Source organism: Choloepus didactylus, chromosome 5, assembly GCF_015220235.1.
Source record: "Choloepus didactylus isolate mChoDid1 chromosome 5, mChoDid1.pri, whole genome shotgun sequence".
In the NCBI taxonomy this organism is placed as follows: domain Eukaryota; kingdom Metazoa; phylum Chordata; class Mammalia; order Pilosa; family Megalonychidae; genus Choloepus; species Choloepus didactylus.
Genome location: NC_051311.1, coordinates 115,747,403 through 115,765,820, shown reverse-complemented (window position 1 = coordinate 115,765,820; position 18,418 = coordinate 115,747,403). Strand labels below are relative to the sequence as shown.

Genomic DNA, 18,418 nt, shown 5'->3' with positions numbered 1-18,418 from the left:
GTCTCTCTCTGGCTACTTCTCAGTTTTTTCTGGTTCTGCTTCATCTCTCTGACTTCTAGTAACTGGAACGCCCAAAGGACTCAGTCTCTGGACCTTCTCTCTTTCCTATTTACCTGGTACACTCACCCAGTCAGGGCTTTAAATAACATCTATATACTGAAGGCTCCTAAATTTATGTCTTCAGCCCAGACCTTTTCTGCCTCCTTGATGTCTCCGCTTTCATGTCTATTTTAAACATCTCAAACTTAACATGTCCAATATTGAGCTCCTGATGTTACTTAAATCTTGCTTCTCTTTCAGGCTTTCCAGTAAATAACTCGATTATTTCCCAGTCTCAGAAACACCCTTGATTCCTTTCTCTCTCTCTTTTTTAAACTTTACATCCATTCTGTATCAAGTCCTATCAGTTCTACCCTCGAAATACATCCAGAATCTGAGCTCTCTACCACCTCCGCTGCCACCACCCTGTTCCATGCCACCGTCATCTCTCTTGTTCAATACAGCATCCCAACTGAGCCGTTCAAAACTAAGATCATTCACTGCCCTGCTCAAAACCCTCTCTGGCTTCTCATCTCATTCAGAGAAAAGCCAAAGTCTTTACAATGGCCTAAAAGGTCCTGATGATCCATCTGCCCAACCCCACTGCCATACTTCTCTGACCTAACCTTTCATGCTCTCCCTTATGCACACACACTCCAGACACACTGCCCCCTCACTGTTTCTAGAACATATCCAGCATCGTCCTTGTACGCGCTGTTTGCTCTGCCTGGAATGCTTTCCCTCCGGGTTTCCACCTGGCTCATTCCCTTTCATCAGTGAGGCCATCTCTGGCTTCCTTATCCAAAATTGCAACCGCCTCCCCCTTTCCTGATTTATTTTTCTCCTTAGCACGTATCATTATTCAATGCACCATATATTTTATCTATTTGTCTTGTTTATTGCTTACTGTTTCTCCCTCCAGAATTTAAGCTCTATGAGGACAGAAGTTTTTGGCTATTTTGGTCACTGGCACATAATGGGCACCCAAAAAATATTTGTTGAAAGAATGAATGAAATGATATTGCTTTTCCTATTAATAGCTATCACTGTTTCCCATATTTCTTTCAGGGAGGGAGAGAGGAGGACCCTTTATTTTTTTTTGCATTTACCTTAAATAATTTCATAATTTTTCAAAGTGCATACTTAATAAGATTTGGAGGGAAAAGTATTTATAAAATTTTAATACATTTTTCTTCAGTTTCTCTCTCAAGTCCTGGTTTTCTTCTAACCTATAAATTTTATGCTTTTAAATAATTCTGTTATGAGCCTAATAGGAAGCATTGCATCATTATAATAACCATTCAGGCATTTTTGGTTTTGTGAGAAAAATGACAAACAAAAGCTGATGTAAATGCCCACCAATTTAGAGAAGTAGAAAAAATACATATTCTATTTTTGGAAAACTTGACTATAAACTGTTTGAAAGAAATGGAATTTCACAACTCTGTGGTGCAAACAAGGATTCCAAAGTTTCGACAGTAGCATTCTTTGGAGAATTATTTTTTTTTTAAATTAATGTTCTGTGATTAACACTTGAATTACTAATGCATAATTGGATATTTCATTATAGTTCATTATTTATAACTTTCATAGTATAAGAGAACAGGATGAATAGGAACCTCAAGCTTTATATAAGTTATAAGCCACTTAAAAAGTTTATTTTCTTATATAAATTAAGCATACTCTGAGTTGTTTACCCAGTTAATTTCCTGGGTTGGACTTTTTTAATGGTATAAAGATAAGTTTTAATCTAGCTAACTTCAAATTAGCAAAGTATGTAAAGATGAGTTTTTTTTGTATTGTTACATTTCTGATTTATTTTCTACACAGGGAGATTTGGGACCTGTGGGACCTCCAGGACCAGTAGGTATGCCTGGAATTGGGAGTCAAGGTGAACAGGTAATCAATGCTTTTTTCTTTTCCCTTTGGTACAAACATTCAAGCCTGATCCCTGTGTTAATTGGAGGCCAGTCCTGCAAACATCTATGAGTATAATTGACCAGCAGGTTGCAATAGGATATATGTTGAGAAGTGAATATAGGGAAGGATAAGATGGATTCATGAGAAGATTTTATCTTTCAGAATTTCCAAAGAGTTAAAAAATAAATTGTGTGTTCCTTGATGCTGTTAAGCCTAATTAATAGGGTAAAAGCCTAATTACTAGGGTAAAAGTTTTGCGGAAATATGTTTTTTATTTTGTAGTTCCCTTTGGCAGCAATATTTCATTTACCTGTTGGTTTATGTGTTTTTTCCCTCTTTGGGCTTTGTGAATGATTAAATTCTACTCTCTCCCAGTGTCAGTAGAGTAGTCTTTCCTAACCCCTAACCACATACCAACCTGGAAATCATTAAACTTAAAACAAGGACCAGAATCAGAGGTACCACTTCATTTAAGGGACACCCTTCCTGAATAGAGGCACACCACATATAGGGTTTATAAATGATGACTGGCCTCTCTTGGTCAGAAGAAAGGAAAATCTCTGGGGATGTCTCTACATTCATTGTTGGAAATGCTTCCAAAATCTTCTGACCCTAACTTTTTGAAAAGCTGCACAGTCATCTTAATATGATGGTAACAGTACTATCTACTTGTTGTTTACCATGTGGATTATTTTATATAATCTCATTTAACCAAAGTGATCACCAAATCCAGATTTATGCTGAACATCCTCCTGGGTAAAAAGTAGCAAATCAGTTTGATTAAAATGTATCATTAATGTTTGACTTATTCTGTTGCCTGGAAAATGAACAGTGCTCTGTTTATCTAGGGTACTAGAGAAGAGAAGGATTTAAAAAAAATGAGAATTTCAACTTATCTTTGAGTTTCTTTCCAATCATCTGTGGATTAATTAGTTTGGTTTTTTGTTGTTGTTAACTGGAATAGCCGCAAAGTTGGCTATTACTCCTTTCCCCATTTCTGGCCTCTTCGCAGAAGTCCTATGTAATATATTAGGATGAAGGTGCAGGAAAAGCCAAGGTAAATCTGTAAATAAATATTTAGATAAAATTAAGAGCCAGATATTTTGACTATTCAAGGATATTTTTTTATCATCATTTTATTGAGATATATTCACATACCATGCAGTCATACAAAACAAATTGTACTTTCAGTTGTTTACAGTGCCATTACATAGTTGTACATTCATCACCTAAATCAATCCCTGACACCTTCATTAGCACACACACAAAAATAACAAGAATAATAATTAGAGTGAAAAAGAGCTATTGAAGTAAAAAAGAACACTGGGTACCTTTGTCTGTTTATTTCCTTCCCCTACTTTTCTACACATCCATCCATAAACTAGACAAAGTGGAGTTTGGTCCTTATGGCATTCCCAATCCCACTGTCACCCCTCATAAGCTACATTTTTATACAACTGTCTTCGAGATTCATGGGTTCTGGGTTGTAGTTTAATAGTTTCAGGTATCCACCACCAGCTACCCCAATTCTTTAGAACCTAAAAAGGGTTGTCTAAAGTGTGCGTAAGAGTGCCCACCAGAGTGACCGCTCGGCTCCTTTTGGAATCTCTCTGCCACTGAAGCTTATTTCATTTCCTTTCACATCCCCCTTTTGGTCAAGAAGATGTTCTCCATCCCACGATACCGGGTCTACATTCCTCCCCGGGAGTCATATTCCACGTTGCCAGGGAGATTCACTTCCCTGGGTGTCTGATCCCACGTAGGGGGGAGGGCAGTGATTTCACCTTTCAAGTTGGCTTAGCCAGAGAGAGAGGGCCACATCTGAGCAACAAAGAGGCATTCAGGAGGAGACTCTTAGGCACAAATACAGGGAGGCCTAGCCTCTCCTTTGCAGCAACCATCTTCCCAAGGGTAAAACCTATGGTAGAGGGCTCAACCCATCAAACCACCAGTCCCCTATGTCTGTGGTCATGTTAGCAACCATGGAGGTGGGGTAGGCGAATACCCCTGCATTCTCCACAGGCTCCTCAAGGGGGCACTACATCTTTTTTTTTTTTTTTCCTTGTTTGTCTTTTTTCTTTTTTTTTTTTTTTTAACTTTCCCTTCTTTTTTAAATCAACTGTATGAAAAAAAAAGTTATAAAGAAAACAAACATACAATAAAAGAACATTTCAAAGAGACCATAACAAGGGAGTAAGAAAAAGACAACTAACCTAAGATAACTGCTTAACTTCCAACATGTTCCTACTTTACCCCAAGAAAGTTACATAATATAGCAACATTTCAGTGAACTTGTTCCTACTACATCCATCAGAAATTAACAGACCATAGTCATTTCTGGGCATCCCCAGAACGTTAAATAGCTTATCTGTTCTTCTTGGATTATTGTTCCCCCTTCCTTAATTGCTCTCTATTGCTAGTTCCCCTACATTCTACATTATAAACCATTTGTTTTACATTTTTCAAAGTTCACATTAGTGGTAGCATATAATATTTCTCTTTTTGTGCCTGGCTCATTTCGCTCAGCATTATGTCTTCAAGGTTCATCCATGTTGTCATATGTTTCACCAGATCGTTCCTTCTTACTGCCGCGTAGTATTCCATCGTGTGTATATACCACATTTTATTTATCCACTCATCTGTTGAAGGACATTTGGGTTGTTTCCATCTCTTGGCAATTGTGAATAATGCTGCTATGAACATTGGCGTGCAGATATCTGTTCGTGTCACTGCTTTCCGATCTTCCGGGTATATACCGAGAAGTGCAATCGCTGGATCGAATGGTAGCTCTATATCTAGTTTTCTAAGGAACTGCCAGACTGACTTCCAGAGTGGCTGAACCATTATACAGTCCCACCAACAATGAATAAGAGTTCCAATTTCTCCACATCCCCTCCAGCATTTGTAGTTTCCTGTTTGTTTAATGGCAGCCATTCTAACCGGTGTTAGATGGTATCTCATTGTGGTCTTAATTTGCATCTCTCTAATAGCTAGTGAAGCTGAACATTTTTTCATGTGTTTCTTGGCCATTTGTATTTCCTCTTCAGAGAACTGTCTTTTCATATCTTTTGCCCATTTTATAATTGGGCCGTCTGTACTATTGTCATTGAGTTGTAGGATTTCTTTGTGTATGCAAGATATCAGTCTTTTGTCAGATACATGGTTTCCAAAAATTTTTTCCCATTGAGTTGGCTGCCTCTTTACCTTTTTGAGAAATTCCTTTGAGGTGCAGAAACGTCTAAGCTTGAGGAGTTCCCATTTATCTATTTTCTCTTTTGTTGCTTGTGCTTTGGGTGTAAAGTCTAGGAAGTGGCCTCCTAATACAAGGTCTTGAAGATGTTTTCCTACATTATCTTCTAGGAGTTTTATGGTACTTTCTTTTATATTGAGATCTTTGGTCCATTTTGAGTTAATTTTTGTGTAGGGGGTGAGGTAGGGGTCCTCTTTCATTCTTTTGGATATGGATATCCAACTCTCCCAGCCCCATTTGTTGAAAAGACCATTATGGCTCAGTTCAGTGACTTTGGGGGCCTTATCAAAGATCAGTCGGCCATAGATCTGAGGGTCTATCTCTGAATTCTCAATTCGATTCCATTGATCTATATGTCTATCTTTGTGCCAGTACCATGCTGTTTTGGCAACTGTGGCTTTATAATAAGCTTCAAAGTCAGGGAGTGTAAGTCCTCCCACTTCGTTTTTCTTTTTTAGAGTGTCTTTAGCAATTCGAGGCATCTTCCCTTTCCAAATAAATTTGATAACTAGCTTTTCCAAGTCTTCAAAGTTGGTTACTGGAATTTTGATTGGGATTGCATTGAATCTGTAGATGAGTTTGGGTAGAATTGACATCTTAATGACATTTAGCCTTCCTATCCATGAACATGGAATTTTTTTCCATCTTTTAAGGTCCCCTTCTATTTCTTTTAGTAGAGTTATGTAGTTTTCTTTGTATAGGTCTTTTACATCTTTGGTTAAGTTTATTCCTAGGTACTTGATTTTTTTAGTTGCTATTGAAAATGGTATCTTTTTCTTGAGTGTCTCTTCAGTTTGTTCATTTCTAGCATATAGAAACATTACTGACTTATGTGCATTAATCTTGTATCCCGCTACTTTGCTAAATTTGTATATTAGCTCTAGTAGGTGTATCGTTGATTTCTCAGGGTTTTCTAGATATAAGATCATATCATCTGCAAACAATGACAGTTTTACTTCTTCTTTTCCAATTTGGATGCCTTTTATTTCTTTGTCTTGCCGGATTGCCCTGGCTAGCACTTCCAGAACAATGTTGAATAACAGTGGTGACAGCGGGCATCCTTGTCTTGTTCCTGATCTTAGAGGGAAGGCTTTCAGTCTCTCACCATTGAGTACTATGCTGGCTGTGGGTTTTTCATATGTGCTCTTTATCATGTTGAGGAAGTTTCCTTCAATTCCTACCTTTTGAAGTGTTTTTATCAAAAAGGGATGTTGGATTTTGTCAAATGCTTTTTCAGCATCTATTGAGATGATCAATTGATTTTTCCCTTTTGACTTGTTAATGTGTTGTAATACATTGATTGTTTTTCTTATGTTGAACCATCCTTGCATGCCTGGAATGAACCCCACTTGGTCATGGTGTATGATTTTTTTAATGTGTCTTTGGATTCGATTTGCAAGTATTTTGTTGAGGATTTTTGCATCTATATTCATTAGGGAGATTGGCCGGTAGTTTTCCTTTTTTGTAGCATCTTTGCCTGGTTTTGGTATTAGATTGATGTTAGCTTCATAAAATGAGTTAGGTAGTGTTCCATTTTTTTCAATGTTTTGAAAGAGTTTGAGTAAGACTGGTGTCAGTTCTTTCTGGAAAGTTTGGTAGAATTCCCCTGTGAAGCCATCTGGCCCTGGGCATTTATTTGTGGGAAGATTTTTGATGACTGATTGGATCTCTTTGCTTGTGATGGGTTGGTTGAGGTCTTCTGTTTCTTCTCTGGTCAGTCTAGGTTGTTCATATGTTTCCAGGAAATTGTCCATTTCTTCTACATTATCCAGTTTGTTGCCATACAGTTGTTCATAATATCCTCTTACAATTTTTTTAATTTCTTCAGGATCTGCAGTTATGTTACCTTTTTCATTCATTATTTTGTTTATATGGGTCTTCTCTCTTTTTGATTTTGTCAGTCTAGCTAGGGGCTTGTCAATCTTGTTGATCTTCTCAAAGAACCAACTTTTGGTGATATTTATCCTTTCTATTGTTTTTTTGTTCTCTATGTCATTTATTTCTGCTTTAATCCTTGTTATTTCTTTTCTTGTACTTGGTTTAGGATTGGTTTGCTGTTTATTTTCTAGCTTCTTCAGTTGATCCATTAGTTCTTTGATTTTGGCTCTTTCTTCCTTTTTAATATATGCGTTTAGTGCTATAAATTTCCCCCTTAGCACTGCTTTTGCTGCATCCCATAGGTTTTGGTATGTTGTGTTCTCATTTTCATTCGTCTCTATATATTTAGCAATTTCTCTTGCTATTTCTTCTTTAACCCACTGATTGTTTAGGAGTGTGTTGTTTAACCTCCAGGTATTTGTGAATTTTCTAAGTCTCTGATGGTTCTTGACTTCTAATTGTATTCCATTGTGGTCAGAGAATGTGCTTTGAATAATTTCAATCTTTTTAAATTTATTGAGGCTTGTTTTATGTCCCAGCATATGATCTATTCTGGAGAAAGTTCCGTGAGCACTAGAAAAGTATGTGTATCCTGGTGATTTGGGATGTAATGTCCTGTAGATGTCTGTTAAATCTAATTCATTTATCAGATTGTTTAGGTTTTCAATTTCCTTATTGGTCTTCTGTCTGGTTGATCTATCTATAGGAGAGAGTGATGTGTTGAAGTCTCCCACAATTATTGTGGAAACATCAATTGCTTCCTTTAGTTTTGCCAATGTTTCTCTCATGTATTTTGTGGCACCTTGGTTGGGTGCATAGACATTTACGATTGTTATTTCTTCTTGCTGAATTGCCCCTTTTATTAGTATGTAGTGGCCTTCTTTGTCTCTCAAAACATCCCTGCATTTGAAGTCTATTTTATCTGAGATTAATATTGCTACACCTGCTTTCTTTTGGCTGTAGCTTGCATGAAATATTTTTTTCCATCCTTTCACTTTCAGTTTCTTTGTGTCCCTGTGTCTAAGATGAGTCTCTTGTATGCAACATATTGATGGTTCATTTTTTTTGATCCATTCTGCGAATCTATATCTTTTAATTGGGGAGTTTAATCCATTTACATTCAACGTTAAAACCGTGAAGACATTTCTTGAATCGGCCATCTTATCCTTTGGTTTATGTTTGCCATATTTTTCCCTCTCTCTATTAATATCCTTTATTGTACCCATACCGAATCTCTTTAGTACTGAACCTTTCTCCAAGTCTCTCTGTCCTGTCTTTGTTTCTCTGTCTGTAGGGCTCCCTTTAGTATCTCCAGTAGGGCAGGTCTCTTGTTAGCAAATTCTCTCAGCATTTGTTTGTCTGTGAAAAATTTAAGCTCTCCCTCAAATTTGAAGGAGAGCTTTGCTGGATAAAGTATTCTTGGCTGGAAATTCCTCTCACTCAGAATTTTAAATATATCGTGCCACTGCCTTCTCGCCTCCATGGTGGCTGCTGAGTAGTCACTACTTAGTCTTATGCTGTTTCCTTTGTATGTGGTGAATTGCTTTTCTCTTGCTGCTTTCAGAACTTGCTCCTTCTCTTCTATGTTTGACAGTGTGATCAGTATATGTCTCGGAGTGGGTTTTTTTTGGATTTATTCTATTTGGAGTTCGCTGAGCATTTATGATTTGTGTATTTATGTTGTTTAGAAGATTTGGGAAGTTTTCCCCAACAATTTCTTTGAATACTCTTCCTAGACCTTTACCCTTTTCTTCCCCTTCTGGGACACCAATGAGTCTTATATTCGGACGTTTCATATTATCTATCATATCCCTGAGGTCCATTTCGAGTTTTTCAATTTTTTTCCCCATTCTTTCTTTTATGCTTTCATTTTCCATTCTGTCATCTTCTAGGTCACTGATTCGTTGTTCAACTTCCTCTAGTCTTGTACTATGAGTGTCCAGAATCTTTTTAATTTGGTCAACAGTTTCTTTAATTTCCATAAGATCATCCATTTTTTTATTTAGTCTTGCAATGTCTTCTTTATGCTCTTCTAGGGTCTTCTTGATTTCCTTCATATCCCGTACTATGTTCTCATTGTTCATCTTTAGTTCTTTGAGTAGCTGCTCTAGGTGCTGTGTCTCTTCTGGTCTTTTAATTTGGGTGCTTGGGCTTGGGTTATCCATATCGTCTGGTTTTTTCATATGCTTTATAATTTTCTGTTGTTTTTGGCCTCGTGGCATTTGCTGAACTTGATAGGATTCTTTTAGGGTTTGTAGACCTATTGAAGTCCTTATCTCTAATTTATCAGATCTATAGCTTCGTGGAGTACACTTTCTCTAACTAACCAGCAGGTGGCGTCCACGAGCCACCTGTTCTCCACAAGCCAGATCTCCCCTGCTTAGCCTTTTTGGTGAGTGGGGGAGTGAGTCTTGTGGGGCCCGATTGTTGTACCAAGCTTGCGTGTGTAGTTGGTGTTGCCTGCCCTGTATGTGGGGCGTGTTTCTGGGCAGTCGGGGAGGGGGGGTGGCCCTAACAATCAAATCTCCCTGATGATCCTAGAGTTTTAAAGCTGCTGCAATAGTCTAATCCTTCAGTTCAGTCCTGCCACAGTTTGTCTCTGCCACTGACCCACAAGTCTTTGGTATTGGCGTATGGCTCCTGAGACTTGCAAGTGGGCCCCTCTTCCAGGCTGTGCACCCCGGGTCCTCTGTTGAGGGATGACTGTGCTATGTCACAGGTGAGTGCCGTCCCCCCAGGGCAGTTCTGGGCTGCTGGGCTGTGTAGGGAGGCTCCCAGTCTGCTCAAATGATGGCTGAATGGGGCTTTGTTAATTCACACTGCTCCACCTTCCCAGCTCTGGGACATTCAGCTGAGGTTGCAGGGAAGGCTAATGTCCACGCCCAGTTTTGTGGTGTGTGCCTGTTATTTGAAGCACTTCCGTCACACTGGGTTGTCTGGGGCAGCTCTGGGCTATGGGGCTGGCGATGGGCAGGAGTGTTTCCTGTCCACCAGGATGGTGGCTGTGAGCGGACACCCCCCTTTTCTTGGGAAGTTATGTTGTTTAGTGAATTTTCTCCGCCACTGGATTATTGCCTTTTGTCTCAGAGCTCTCTTAGTTCTGCTCTTGACTTGACGTGCCCAAATTTCAATTCTTTGAAGCTTTCTGTATTGGGCTTCTTAGAGTAATTGTTTTAGAAAAAGAAAAAAGGATTTAAAAAAAAAAAAAAAAAAAAAAAAAAACGGCCTTCCTCAGAGATCTAATGGGTTATTGAAATGCTAATAGACAAAGCAACCAGGGCCATTAAGGAAAGGTCCACAGGGCAGAGAGATCAGCTTTGCTTCGGGATTTGCATATGCGCCTCAAGGCCTGAGCTCCGCCCTTCCCCTTTCTGTGTTCACCAGAACTCCAAAAATCCTCTGCTTTTATTTTGGAGTTTTTCGTGTTGTTTTTTTTTCTATGCCTGTCTCCTCTCTGCTGGGCTGGCTGCTCTCAGAGTCTCTGGTGTCTGGTCTCAGTCTATCTATGGTTGGAGTTTGAATCAGTAGAATGAGTTTCCGATAAGAGCAGCCACTGCAGTTCTCCCTTCTCCTTCCCGGAGCTGACAGCCCCTCCTCCCCCGGGTCTGAGCCTGGCAGGGAGGGGCGCGGGTCCCCTGGCCACAAAAACTTACAGATTTCGCTGATCTCAGCAGTTCCACGTTTTCATGAGTGTTGTATGAAGTATGCCCAAAGACAGATTGCTCTGTGGTGTCCAGTCCACGCAGTTCCTGGCTTTTTACCTACTTTCCTGGAGGAGTAACTAAAACTTACAGCTCACCAGTCTGCCATCTTGCCCTGCCTCCTCAGATCATGTATTTTAACCTCTGGGTTCTACTGCAGTAAGCCAAGGACTGAAGCAAAACAATTTAGCCCTCTTTTTTTATTCCCCACCTCCAAGTCGATTTATTTATTTGAAAATTTAAATACCTCTGTGACTGACTTCCTGAAATATCCCCCAAACTGCACCTATACAGTTACCTATCTCTGCATTTTCCTTCACATTTCTATTCTTCTGTCTTCTTGAACTACTGATCTTTCACCTCTAGGCTTCAGGTGCCAACTCTCTGAAAAACTTACAGGGTTTTCTCTCAACTCAGAATTAATCTCCCTGTTCAAGGTGCCCTTTGTTTAAACTTCTTTTTTGGCATTTAACACATCACGCCCGGGATGAGTCACTTGTGTGGCTGCCTATCTCCCCAGCTAAACAGAGAGCTCTGTGAGGGCAGGGGGCCGTGTCGGAATTATTCTCTTTTTAGTGCCTGCAGTGGGTCTGGTGGGCGCACAGGAAGTGCTCAGGGTTTTTAAAAATGAGATTAGCGTTTTTAAAGAGTTCAGAGTCGCTGTCTAGTGGCTGTATCTTTTCTAGGGCGGCTCTGTGGGCTGAGATGCCCTTGCCCCGGCCCGCTCCCACTCCTCTGCCCCCTCCTGTCCTGGCTTGGCCTAAAGCCTGGCGATGCTCTGCAGGCCAGAGGCCCTCTGGTGCCCTGACACTGGCCTCGGCCCAGTTTCTCAAGGATATTTTTAATCATGTTTTTTATTGTTGAATATAACATATATACATAGAATTGATAACTTTCCAAGTGCAATTTAACAAGTAGTTAGAGAGCAAATTTCAAAAAATATTATAGGTTACAGTTCCACAATTTCAGTTATTTCCTTATGAAATATAGCATATATGCAAAAAGGTAATATCTTTCAAAGTATGATTTAACAAGTATATGTATAGGAAATTTCTAAAGTTGTTGTGAGTTATAGTACCACAGTTTCAGTTATTAGCTTATTGTGAAATATAACATATATACAAAAAGGTATAGCTTTCAAATTACAATTTAACAAGTAGCTAAAACAAATTTCAAAGGATGCTACATGATACAGTTCCACCATTTCAGTTCTTTCCTTCTAGCTATTCTAGTACCCTAGCAACTAAGAAAAAGAAAATTATATAAATATTCAAGGATATTTTGACTATGCCACCAGGGCATTCCCCAGCTTGGTAGTTTATTTGCTGGCTTCAGCAGGGCTTACTTACACTCTGATCCTGGAAGTGGCTGGCAGTGCTGACACATCCTGGGACTTGTGATGTGCCAGGGCTCACCCACCACTGTGTGGCTGAAAATGAGGTTCAAAGAGCCAAGTCTGTCCAGGCGGCCTGTGTATTCTCGACTGCCCGCCTATGGCTTCCTGCTGGCTTTAAGGCTGGTCTTGGTGGAGTTATTGGTTTTCAGCTTAAAAAATTTATCTTTGACTTCTTTCTTTCCTTGCTCCCTTATCTTCTTTTCCAAAATAAAAAAAAAATTTTGTGATAGAAGGGGCCATTTCTGGAGCTGACCCCCTAATAGATAGGAGATTAAATAAAATGTACTATGTGTAAACTGCATTGAACAAGAAAATAATTGGTTTACTCTTTTAAGGCAAATGATTCACATTTGACTTAAATTTAATCTCTGTTTATGTAGTGGGTAAAAACGTTAAATTAGGGATAAAAGAAAAATAAAATAATATTTATAAAATAAAGTGGAATATAAATAACCACATAGACACATGTACACACACATATGCACACATTCCTTTGAATTTTTTGGTTCCCTGTCTCATTGCCTGCTATTTGTGGGCTACTGGAAGAATCAGGAAGGATTCTTTCTTGTAACTGTTCAATATTTGTAGTGGAGCAACCTTTAATTCCCTAAACTGTTTGGACTGCTTTATCAACCAGAGAAAAGGGGAATAATCTTTGTAATTTAAAAACAACAAGCAGTTGTATCATGTAATTAGAGAAAAGGAGCATAACACTTATAATAAAACTATCATTTATGTCACCATTATTTGAACAACCTTGCTTTATGGGATATAAGAAAAACAGCATTTTAGTTTTTTCTCTCATTATCCCTTTACATTTTTTTCAGTGGGGGAAGATTTCTTCCTGCCACAGAAAGAAATTTCTAGCAGGCTACACATTTTTCTGGTCACTTTTAAGTAATAGAAAGTTATTGGGTCATTATAAGTCGCAAATCATAGTTACAATTCTGTAATTGAAAGTTCATATGTTATTCATCCTTTTAATCTTCATTCATCTGACACGAGCTGCAGAGAGAAGCTGTGGTCCAGCAGAGGGGGTGTGTTCCTCGTCCCTCCCAGGCTGAATCAAGGTTGGGAGGAGAGGAGGAGAATGTGGCGGTTCTAGCTTGGTTGGTGCTGTTGTCAGATGGCTTTGAGCCCTCTGGGCTTGGAAATGTTTGAAGCTGGGTTCCCCCACTGGCCCCTCTGCTCCTGCGAGGGTGTAGATGAAGGACTGTCTTCCTCCAGCTGCCTCTCCCCCTCAGCCTCTGCTTTACAGGAAGTTTACTCTACCCTCACTCTCTGTTGAAGTGCCATTGCCCTTCCTGACCAGGGTAGGGTTCAAAACAGTCCTAGGCTCTGTATGTTACAAATGATTTTTCTGTAAACACACAAACTCCTCTAATAAAAACAAAACAAAGAACATTTCTAGAATGGCTCTCTCTCTTACCTGGAGTATATCTGATCTACAGAAAAGAATCACGTTGCCTTTGCACTGACAAACTCTGGGTGCACAGGCTGATTCTGCATCATAACCTTTTCTTGGATACCACAGGCCATTTTTGCTTTCTCAGCCACCAGTTGGACACAGTCCCTTGTGTCCCCCAAACAAAAATCAATATCCCCAAATGGTTTAATTGAAGTTCCCTTTCTGGTCTGGGTGAAGAGAGAAGCAGCCCAAACCCCTCTTACCCTCTCAAAAGAAAACTCTTTAGAAGGCCACTTTCTCCAAAGAACTTTATAAATCCTGTTTTCCTCCTTCTTTTTATACCTGCAGTGTGGGTGAGGGATTCAGGAGTCATGCATATAGTTCTAGTTTGAATGTTCTTCAGTTTGGTGTGTGCTGGCTCTTACTTCTTAGAGCCTGGTCAAACCTCCAGTTTTACTTCCTGATACATTTCTATCGGTACAGCTAGGCTAGAGGTTTGCCTGCCTGTGACAGAGATGTGAAATGGGTTAACAAGATGGAATTTTATTTACCTCTTACTCAAAACTCCAAGCTGGTGTGGCAACTCTGTTCATCAGTGTTATCAGGGTTTCAAGTTTCTTCATTCTTGTTGGTCTGCCTTCCTGAGGGTGCTTTCCTCATCTGCATGTTCCAGGAGAACCTGTGCCATGTTTTCATTCAAGCCAGTGGGGAAGGGAAAGGGGGAAAGAGGTTCATCCTCCTTTAGCATAGACCAGAAATTGCACACATCACTTCTATTCACATCTTTTTGGTCAGAACCTAGTCCACGTGGCCACACCTGGCTGCAATGGACACTGGGAAACATGGTCCTTATTCTAAGCAGCCATCTAGGCCAGATAAAATTTCTGTTACTATGGGAGAAGGGGAGAATGCATATTATGATTCAGTTTGTATCCTCTGCCATCCCACTCAACAAACATCTATTGTGGATGAGTAATCTATTTTGGGATGTGAACTAAACTTTTACTTTAGAGGAAATAAAACTATTCTTATACAAATATTTTCTTAATTTCACTAACACAAGTTTTATTTTAAAGGGAATCCAAGGTCCTATTGGTCCAACTGGTCCTCAAGGGCCCCCAGGGCAGGGCTCACCTGGCCCCAAGGTAATTTTCTAAATGAGAGCGGAGTTTGATGTCACTATAGACTGATGACTGTTTTCTGGTCAGTAGCCAGTTCATTTGGAAAACAACGCATGAAATAATTTAGAAATTAGATCTCTACTTAATGTAAAATGTTACAGGTAATCCTAAAAGTTTAGAAAATGGGATATATATTTTAGGCTTTAAGTATCTTTACCTCCACAATCATCTTTAACTGTTTGTTACTTTCACTTTTGAAACACTATTCGAGCAACTCAAGTAGTTTTATCAGTAGATCTTATTGATGTCTACAAGCCTCTCTGGCTTGGTTAATTTTCATTCTCACCCCACAGTAGATCTGATTTCTAAAATATTTAGTTAAAGGAATGGAATCAGAAATTATCTAACAAATGAAATTTTTCTATGGAATTGGGAATCAAATCATCTCCTTCAATGGAACTATGATTTATCACTTGTAGAGAGGCATGACACTTTTTTGGCTAGCTGTCCCTAATATTGCTCCAAAGAAGCATAGGCCATTGTTAATGGTTAAAATACTTATCTGAACTACTCCTCTTAGAGCATAATTCTTAGAACTGCCCATGTGAGAAGCTCAATAGAATAGTTATGCTCCTTGTGATTTTCAGTTTGGGGCTCATAATTGGAAGCTCACTTTGTGCTCTGGGGTTGCGTTGTCATTCTTGATCTGCGGTCACCATGGCTTCTCATATTTTAATTTAGTTGTTCTGAAATATAAGCAACTACCTATCTATTCTAGGTGCTCTCTACAGATGGAGACTCCTTAAAATCAATACTGAGTATGCCACATAGCCTATAATTTAAGTCAGACCCTTCCATATGCATCTTATCTGTATCTATATTCCAAATTTAGTGAAAATCCATCCAGTTGCTTTTACTTGTGGTGATCTCAGGCTAATAGAAAAACTAATTGTGTGTGTGTGTGTGTGTGTGTGTGTGTGTGAATTAAGCACATGAAACTCCGTTTCTTATCACTTTGTTGATATAAGATGCTTTTATGAAGATCAAAAGCAGGTATATATCATTTTTCTTTTGTTGCCACATTCAAATACTCTTTCCTTTCTAGGGAGAAGTAGGCCAGATAGGACCTGTAGGTCCTAGAGGACCAGTAGGAATTGGAGTACAAGGTCCAAAGGTAAGTTGACTATTCTACTCAAATGTGTTTAGATAATTTAAATATCTTGTAAGTTTTAACTTATATTCAAATACAATCCAGTCATCTGTTATTCCCTGGGAGTAGAAAATTTATTCAAAAAAGCATCTGATGCTCAACAATAGCTCTTATTGTTTAAGAAGAACCTTAGTTTATTTTAATTACTCCCATTCATTTAGTAATTTAAAAAACTCCTTTTCTTACTAGATTCAGAATCCCCCCTTTAGCACACAGTGATTCTGTACAAATGTTAAATGTGAGTCCAATTATAAAAAGTAAAAGTACCTACCTAGTGCCTAACACATATATGATTTCAGTAAAGATTACTTCCCTTCATTTGTTTTGTGGCTGGCTCCTTCTCAGCCATCAGCTCTCAGCTCTAAAGCTACCTCCTCATAAATTCATTCTCTAAATCTCAAGTATGTCCACCCTTCCACTCCTGTTACACATATATATTTTATATCTCAGTATGCTGTTTGCTACCCTCTGCTTATACCACTTAACACAATTTGCATGCATTTGAATCCTTTTTCATTGTACTATACCCTCTACAACTGCAGTATCCAATATGGTAGCCACTACCACATGTGGCAATTGAGCACTTGAAATGTGGCTAGTACAATTCAGATATGTTCTGATAATGATGTATAATCCATACACACTGGATACATGTTGAAATGATAATATTTTTGGAAAATACATAATAGAATTATTTTCACCTGTTTCTTTTAACTTTTTTATGTGACTACTAGAAAGTTATAAATATATATATGTCTTGCTTTATATTTCTATTTGATAATGCTACTCTAAAGTGTCAGCTCCATTAGGGCAGCAACCCCTTTATCTTATTCATTATTGAATTCCTAGGTTCTTGGACATGATAGGTGCTCAATAAATACTGCTGAATAAATTAACGAATGAATAAAGGAATGAATCTCATTTCTTCCTTTGTAATTTCTATAACTCATCCTAAAGGTATCTAGAGTCTGGTGAGCCATGCTGAGCATTAAACTTCACCATTGTTCTTCTGTCATTATGATTATGCTTAAGAGCATTTAGGTATTGGATGTATATGTAAGGTGTGGGCCTAAGAAGAAAATGGATTTTATAAATGTTGCATAGCTATAAACATATACTTACAGGACTAAAAATGTATTAATATTGTATTAATAGCTGCCGTTTGATGAGTGGTTTCAGTGTGCCATACAATGTGACAATTGTGCTAAGTATAATACATTTAAACACACACACACACAAATATGTGTGTATGTACATGTCAATTTTAAAGGGGCAATACAGAGTAGTGAGGCTAAGCAGACAGACTACCTAAATTCAAATCCCAACTTTGCTGCTTGCTAATTAGATGTGTAATCTTAAGCTTCTCTTACTTAAAAAAATGAAAAACTTCAAACATACTCACTGGAATAAAGAATTATACAAAGAATATCCATGTATTCCACAACCCAGCTTTATCAAATATTAACATTTTGCCATATTTGCTCTAGAGAATTTTTTTTAAGAAAAGCATGAATGATATAGCTGGAGTCCCCTGCCTGTCCTCCCCATTCTCACTGCCCACTTGTCCCTCTCCAGACATAGTTATTGTCATGAATTCATAGTTTTTATACTTTCCCACATGTTTATATCCATAGACCATATATTGCCTTTTTTGTGTTTTTCAACTTTTTATAATGTATTATTCTGCAAAATATTTTTATTCTGCCTTATGTTTTATTTGCATTTTCATATGCCTCTAATTCATTCATATTAATTGATTTATAGTATTCCATTATATGAAAATACCTAATTTTATATTTATTTTCCTGTTGATGGGAATTTAAATTGCTTCCCATTTTTCCCTTTTACCAACAATGCTGCTATAAACATTTTGTATGTTTCCTCTTGTACAAGTAAGAGTTTCTCTGACTTATAGAAGATAAATAGCTAGAAATCGAATTGGAAGATCACAGGGTATGCAAGTCTTCAGTTTTTATATTGCCAAATTCATCTCCAAAATGGAGTGCCGGTTTTCCCTCCTGCCGGCAATGTATGGCAATTGTTCTTTCTCTACATCCTTGCCAGTATGAGGTGTGTAAAAGCACATCTCATTGTTTTAATTTTTATTTCATCATAACTAATGGGTTTGAGCAGTATTTCAGCTTTTATCTTTTGTAAATTGCTATAGACATTAATTTTCTTTTTAGGACAGATTGTTCCTTTCTTATTAATTAATAGAATTCTTTGTATATCTGTCTATTAATCCTTTTTCATATGGGTTGCAAATATCTGTTCCCAGAGACTGGCTTGTCTTTTTCTCTTAAGATATGTAAAAATCTTTACATCTTTTAGTGTAAAGAAGTTTTTCATTTTTTGATATATTCTATTCTTTATTGTGTGTGCTTTTTAAATATTATTTAAGAAAAATTTATTGACCAAAAATTCATAAAGATATTCTTCTGAATTTTCTTTTGAAAATTTTAGCATTTTGCTTTTCTTATTTATGTCTTTAATCT

General features: G+C 38.1%; 1 protein-coding gene across 2 annotated transcripts in view; it reads left to right on the top strand.

Moving 5' to 3' along the window:
• Positions 1–18,418, top strand: part of COL28A1 (collagen type XXVIII alpha 1 chain) — a 228,999-nt gene that overhangs the window by 108,298 nt on the left and 102,283 nt on the right. For both annotated transcript variants that reach the window (XM_037836765.1, XM_037836764.1), the window contains exons 16-18: positions 1,870–1,938; positions 14,669–14,737; positions 15,819–15,887. In XM_037836765.1, the coding sequence (XP_037692693.1) occupies positions 1,870–1,938; positions 14,669–14,737; positions 15,819–15,887 (207 nt within the window). The remainder of the gene's footprint in view (positions 1–1,869; positions 1,939–14,668; positions 14,738–15,818; positions 15,888–18,418) is intronic.